This window comes from Galeopterus variegatus, unplaced genomic scaffold (assembly GCF_000696425.1).
Source record: "Galeopterus variegatus unplaced genomic scaffold, G_variegatus-3.0.2 Scaffold644, whole genome shotgun sequence".
In the NCBI taxonomy this organism is placed as follows: Eukaryota; Metazoa; Chordata; class Mammalia; order Dermoptera; family Cynocephalidae; genus Galeopterus; species Galeopterus variegatus.
In genome coordinates, this window is record NW_007726755.1 from 181,995 (window position 1) to 188,855 (window position 6,861).

The 6,861-nt window shown below is 44.3% G+C and overlaps 1 protein-coding gene across 2 annotated transcripts; it reads right to left on the minus strand.

Annotated features, from left to right (window-relative positions):
• Positions 1–1,000: 1,000 nt before the first annotated feature.
• On the minus strand, positions 1,001–5,634 carry SLITRK2 (SLIT and NTRK-like family, member 2). 2 transcript variants are annotated; one of them, XM_008570926.1, is made up of 2 exons: positions 5,096–5,634; positions 1,001–4,593 (listed from the first exon to the last, which is right to left on the minus strand). In XM_008570926.1, the coding sequence occupies exon 2, from the start codon at positions 4,548–4,550 to the stop codon at positions 2,013–2,015; it is 2,538 nt and encodes an 845-aa protein (XP_008569148.1). In that variant the 5' UTR covers positions 4,551–4,593; positions 5,096–5,634; the 3' UTR covers positions 1,001–2,012. The 2 variants fall into 2 exon arrangements, with proteins under 2 accessions (XP_008569148.1, XP_008569149.1); XM_008570927.1 differs by having other exon boundaries at positions 1,001–4,951; positions 5,096–5,186.
• Positions 5,635–6,861: the final 1,227 nt, after the last annotated feature.

A 6,861-nucleotide genomic window follows, 5' to 3' on the forward strand; every position in this document is an offset into this window, starting at 1 on the left:
CACACACACACACACACACAAAATTACCTTCTATTGTTTTTTTTTTTTTTTTTTAAAAAAAAAAAAAAAAACCTATTTTGCACCGGTAGTTATTAATCCAAGTAATTTGAGTTTAAGTAATTTCTAATTGAAAGCCTATCACATAAATTGTTTATAGTGACCAACAATACACTATTAGTCATTTTAAAGCTTTAAAAGTAAGTTATCAGGATCCACTTCAATTTCCACATGATAATAAAGGATTATTATGTGCAGTAACCTATTTATGAAAAGGAAACAGTGTGCTTCTTTCAGACGCCATCACTTGCTTTAATAAGGAATTGAAAAGCTGGACTACTTTATATGCAGATCACCATCCCAGTCGCATAAGGATTTACAATAGACAAAACAAAACTATTTTTTGTTGTAAAGAAGGACTGTTTGTTTAAATCACACAATAATGTTTGCATTAAAAATTATTTACAGACTAATAAGGCTTCATAAACGTTATATAGACTTGGTTAGCTAAAATCATTTTAATGCTAAGACCAAAATGAAAGGTTTGTTAAGCTGACAAGGAAAAATTCAAGTAACACATGCCCAAAGAAGGCAGGAGGAAAAAGATGCACTCGCTGTCTTAGGTTAGGTAACTATTAGTTAATTTGGAGATGCAAATAGTACATAATTTGATAGCACCCCTTTAATGCTTCAATTAAACTCCAGAGGAAAGTGCTGCTTTAACAGAAAATGTAAAAATTGAAACGAATTCTAAGTCTAACATTTGATTCTGAAAGAAACAGAAAGTAATGTATGCATTTTTATCTCTGCTACCTTGAATTTGCAGAGAAATTACTTGGGAAGTTTTAATGTCACCTTTGAAGTCTTCCTTCAAGGTATTTAATGGCTCATATGTCTTAGTTAAATGAGGTGTGTGGCGGCCTCTACTGGTGTGTGTTTATAGAAAATGTTTCAATAGGCAGAAAAAATATTAATTTAATTAAAAAGTTAGAAATACAGACTCTTTCATTTAAATATATAAAAATATCTAATTTAATGCAGAAAAAATATATTACAAGTTGTGTAATGTACTCTTAATTAGGAAAATAATCTAAAACACCATGTTAGTGTAAAATAATGATTTACGAAAGGGCATTAATTGTTCAATTCACTCTGATATTGGGTTAAATATTTTATTAATGAATTTACTAATCCCAACTGAGGTGGCTTATTGCCTCTAGTCCACTGTTAAATCCCCTTAGTTTACTTAAATAAAATCACTTAAAACAAACCCAGAGGAAGGAAGTATTTTACAGTTACGTCTATAAAGTCCTAGAACTAGAATCACTTGATGACAAGCTGATTTCTATAACTCAAGCAAACCATTCGGTAACTTAATATAGCTGACATATCAATCTATTTTACAGTGTTTTCAATTTAAAAAATACAACACATTAAAATATGTTCAATATTTATCAAAGCTAAAAGCAACATTTATGTAATGTACTTAAAGTGCAAAGGCACTTTAACACAAAGAAGTGATGTTCAGTGGCTGTACTTGGTAACTGAAAATGGAAATACCATATATCATTATTTACAAAAGAAGTTACAGTCCTGAAAGATCTTTGGAGATCTTCTACAAAATACACTAAATATCCATTTTCATTTGAAAAGGTTGCCTATTCTCTCTTCATTCCCTGTAATCTCTCTTTCCACTCCCACAGTGGAGAAAAAAGAAATAAAGGAAAAACAAAACCATAAACAAAATATATGAAAAAATGCATTGTTGAAACATTCATGTTCACTGAAGGTTCCTAAGAGAAGGAGAAAAAAAAATTGAGGGGGAGTGCAAGAGAGAAATAATTTAAAGGAAAACTTGCAAAAGCATTATCATTGCTTTATCCCATCTCCCAAACATTTTCAAAGTCTCCCATTAACACTGGTAAAGGGAGAACACAAACACAAAAGCGAATGCCATGCTTCCACCAGTTTGGAGCAGCATCCTTTGATGCCATAGGGTTGTAAATGATTTCCCTTCACAGCTGACTGATTGCAGTTTGTTTTTCCAGAACTTCGAGGTAGTCTGGTTCTGATTGCGGCTTAGCTTGCAGTAAAGGGTGGTCTGCTTTTGACTGCCCCACAAAGCATTTCCTGGGAGTTCCATATAAAACGGTCTTATTGATTCTGTCTTGGTTTTGGCGTCGAGATTCATATGAAGGGGCGAACTGCCTTTTAGGTAAGGTACAAAAGTTATAGTGGACTAGACCTGCACTGGGGAGTTCCTTGACTCGCTCAGCAATATTTTGATACAGCAGCTCAGGCTCTCTTGGTGTGGCTTGCTTTTCTAGCAACTCAGTGGCACTTATTGTGTAAGCAAGTGTAGCTGTCTCTTCTTTTTTCTCCTCCAGGTTGCCATAGCTGAACTCTTGCAGGTTTCGGTAATAGGCTACTGGGTCTCCTTCCTTCTGCATGTAGATGGGGTTTTGGCACATCTGACCCACAGGTGGGGGGATATAGTTATAGACGTGGCCGTCAGTTTTGTCATGAGTCTCAGTGTTATAAGACCCATACTGTAATTGAAAAGAACTTACATCTAAGTTGTTGGCACTTCTGGGAACACTTGGCACTCCCTTTCGGCGTTTCAAGACAAAGACGAATAAACCGGCCCCAAAACAGACAGATAAGATAAAAACAACTAGCAATCCTAAAATTAAGACAGAAAGTGGAACTTCAGTGTGTAGTTCAGGATAGGAACTAGGAGACACACTAAGCGACCGAGGTGTGTCTGTATTGTGATTCATTGACATGATAGTTCCATCTGACAAGTTTGGACTATCTGGACAAATAGCCTCCCTCCCCAGAAACTTCAGTATCTCCCCTGCGTGCTTAGCGGGAGATTCACAAGTCACCTCATTGATGATGACAGGGGAACTGGCATGTTCTGTCCAGTCCTTTAGCCCCATGATATCACAGGTACAGTCCCATGGGTTTTCTTGCAGATCTATTTGGATAAAAGCTGGAAGCTGATCCAGAACCCCTTTCACAGGCAGGTGAGAAAAATGGTTGTTTCTCAGATTCAGTCTGGTGAGAGCTGTGCCCCCAAATACATTATCAGGTAAGGAGCGCAGTAGGTTGTTATTCAGAAACAGTAGCTGTAGGTTAATCAAAGCATCAAAGGTCAGTGGCTTAATTTCCTTAATGACATTATACTCTAAGTAGAGATACTGCAAGCTCTGCAGTCCATCAAACATAGAAGGATACAGCACTTCAAGGTAATTGCCATTCAGATAAAGTCTCCGTAAACTGGTTAGGTTTGTGAAGGCACCTTCCTGAATAACTGCAATCCTGTTGTTTCCTAAATGCAACAAATCCAAAGAACTGTATTCTAAGAGGTCATTCTTATAGACAGCTTGCAGATAGTTCCCTGTTAGGTAGAGTTTCTTTGGACTGCTAGGTTTGGGCTGCAGGTCGGAGATATTAGTGAACTTCCTTTCTTGGCAGTTTACATTTAGACCATTGTCTGAGCTCTGAGAGGTGCAGACACAGCTACTCGGGCAGGTGAGGGGCACAGGGGACTTGGTCTGGTATACCATGATGGGTCCAAAGCTCTGCCTGTCCTTTGACACAGTCACTCTGGGAGTTGGACGGTTTCTCATTTTAGGTGGTCGGCTGGCTTTTGGAACCCTGGTTGGGTTGAGAGCAGGATTCATTGTAGGTGATAGCCTTTGGACGTGTGTGTCAGCATGGCTGCCCCTCTGACTAGAGTCACTGGTACTTTTTCTGGGACAGAGGTCTTGCCTGGTCAGTTGGGTCACGTCTTTTCCATGCAATCTAAAAGGAGTTTCACAGACAATCTCCCCCACAAAAACAGTTATGGTGTCCAGCCAGGCCTTGAGAGGAAGTAAGTCACAAGTGCAATTCCATGGATTTTCCTCCAGCTGAATCTCCATGATCCCTCCGATATGTTCAAGGACACCAGCGAAAGGCATTACTTTCAGCCTGTTCCCTCTGAGGTCTAAGTGGGTCAGCAGGACAAAGCGAAACACATTGCTAGGCAGCGACAGCAAAAGGTTGTCATTCAGGATGAGCACTTTGAGCTTATTAAGTTTGCTGAATGCCCCTGCCTCAATGGCACTGATGTAATTGTAGTCAGCCTGGAGGTACTCAAGGCTCTCCAGGCCCAGGAAAGTGTCCTCCCTCAATACCTCGAGCTTGTTGTTGTTGAGGTGCAGTCTCTTGAGGGTTTTCAGGCCGCTGAATGCCCCTGTTCGGATCTCCTGCAGCCCGTTATTACCTAGGTGAAGAGTCACGGCGTTGGAGTAGTTGACAAATTCGTTTGGGTACAGTCTGGTCAGGAGATTTCCATTGAGAAAAAGCTGATAGATTCGATACTGGGGGGGCTGGAGCAGGCTGACAGTTGTAAATCCTTTGTTTTCACAGTTAATATTCAGTACATTTTCCTTCTCTTCGCACAGGCAGCGGATCTTGCAAATGTCTTTGGCAGTTTTGCGACTCTCCGTCTGTAAGATCCCGGCCACGGTTAACATACTGAGGAACCAAACGCTGCTCAGCATCTTTAGGCACCTTCGGTGTCAGCCCAGGTACCTATAGGCAAACCTTGGGTGGGGGGCGAGGGGAGGAAGCGGGATGCAGGGAAGAAAGAAACAAGGAAGCCCGATTAAAATGGCAAAGCAAGGAGGTGGAGTGGGAGGGAGGGAGAATGAGGGGGTGGGCAACACGGCAGAATGAAATCACTGCGTTTTTCAAAGCGGTTTCTTGTCTCCTCTCCTTTACCGCCCCCCGCCCCCAGCCCACCCACACACGCGTCCCGGAACGCACATGCTTGCACCTGATTTCCAGGCGGGTCACAGCCAACCAAGGAGTCATTAGTAACCGAGTTGTCCTACAAAATCCAGCCCATCTTCTCCCCTGGGGTATCTAAAAGAGATCTCCGGCGGCTCGCCCCTCTTGGTCTCTAAGCAGAAATTGCTTTACATTTTTTTCTATTTTTTTTTTTTTTTTAACTGCGCAAAGAGGGGGTGGGAATATCAGGAATCAGGGGGCTGGCAGCAGGGGTGGAGATGGCAGAGCAAAGACAGCGCGGGGGGGTGGTACTCACACATCAGGAGAAGACGGGACGCCCCTCTGCAATCCGCCAGGAGTTTAGCATCTTCAGGAATAGAGGGAGAGCAAGGTAAAGGAAGACACCGCTTCCAGGGGGGATGCCCTGCTTTTTGTTGGTTGATTTAATTTGGTTGGGGGTGGTGTGGGGGGACGGTGCGCAGAAATTAAAAATCCGGCAGGCAGCAGAAGAGGAAGAGGAGGGTTGGGGCGAGGGAAGCTTAGCCGCCAGAGATCCGGGGTGCGATTGCGTACGGAGGTCTGGGAGCCGGCCGGCCAGGTCGGCGTTCGGCGGCGACGGCGGAACCTGGGCGCGCGCTTCCAATCCGGTGGTGGCAGCAGCAGTGCGTCTAGCAGTTTGAATTTGAGAGGCTTTGCAGGCTCCCCGGGACAGGGCTAGGGTGACGTCACGGGGGGAGGGGGCAGGCAGAGGATCGAGGTGGGGGAGGGTGGGGCAGATGCTTCCTTTCCCTGCGAGTGGCTTTGCAAAGCTTAATTCCAGGATGCGTCATTTGATTCTGAACTACTCCACTTCCATCCACCCCTGCTGGCTGCGGGAGAAGCTCCTGCAGAGGGGTTTCTCAAGGAGGGGCCGCACTAAGGGACTGACATCGCCGGAACTCCATGGGCCCCTCTGAGTGGATTCTTCCACCCGCCCCTCCCTCCCTCACCTAAACACTGGCGATTAGGGGTGGGGGGTGGGGTGTCTCAGCACAGATTCTCAAGCAAGGCTCCAGACCCTCCCAGGAAGATTAGTTGTGTGTGTGTGTGTGTGTGTGTGTGTATTGTGTGCCTCTTTGCTACAGGACTGGTGCCTGCTTGCCAGCCTCCTAGTTCACATGCTGTCGATGTGCAGAGTGGGGTGTATGTGCGCACCAGTACGTCTATGTAGGAGGGTGAGGAGTTTTCCTAGGGGAATTATGCTTTACATACAGAGCTTTGTTTCAGTGCTGAGAGAATGACTTTCTGTGTGGTGACCAGCCAAACAGATATTGGCCTGAACTCTGAAAGCCAGCTCAATGTTAACTTAAAGTCTGAGATAAACAGAAACAAAACCCTTCTCTCCCTGAGGTTTATACTTAGCCAGATAATAAGGTTTAAACATGTGCTTTTTGTCTGGGGGAAGAAGAGGAGTGGGTGTCAGAAAGGTACTGCCAGGCTGAGCCTCAGCTGAGAGTGGGAGCCCACGGAAGGGTGGTTGAGCCCTCCAGGCTGCAGGGCCAGGGGAGCTAGGAGAACAGAGGAAGGCAGTGCAGGAAGACTGGCTCCTGAGGAAAAGAGGAGAGGTAAAAGGAGTCCTGGCCTGAGACCCAGCCTACCTGAGTTCTGATCTAGCTGTTGCCAAGTATGTCACTAGCTAGTGTCTGGATCTTCTTCTCTCCATTTGCAAAAGGGGGTGGACTATGTAGGACCTCCCAGCTCAGACATTCAATTTGAGTTCAAATAACCTTTTCAGACCATTACTTAACACCAGGTGTTGGATTTTTGCCTTCACTATCTCTTTTCTCCTTAATGATCTTACAGCCCCCTAGACCCAGGTGTCTCCCAGTGTGGAGTCCATTTGCAATGTGTGAATAATGTCTGCTGTTGCTTGGAAGGGCCATGGGCTGCCTTTGGTGGGAAGGGAGAGATAAGTCAGGAAAAGGAGAGAATGAAATACAGTGGGAAAAAGAACTGACCAAACTCTGCCTATCCCACAAAACAGTTCAGCTTGCTTTCCCTGCCTCTTTAGTCCTAGACCTACTGCAGAGAGAGTCAATGCAG

Coding starts and splice junctions, on each gene's coding strand:
- SLITRK2 (XM_008570926.1), bottom strand. CDS start 4,550: ATGCTGAGCAGCGTTTGGTTCCTCAGTATGTTAACCGTGGCCGGGATC.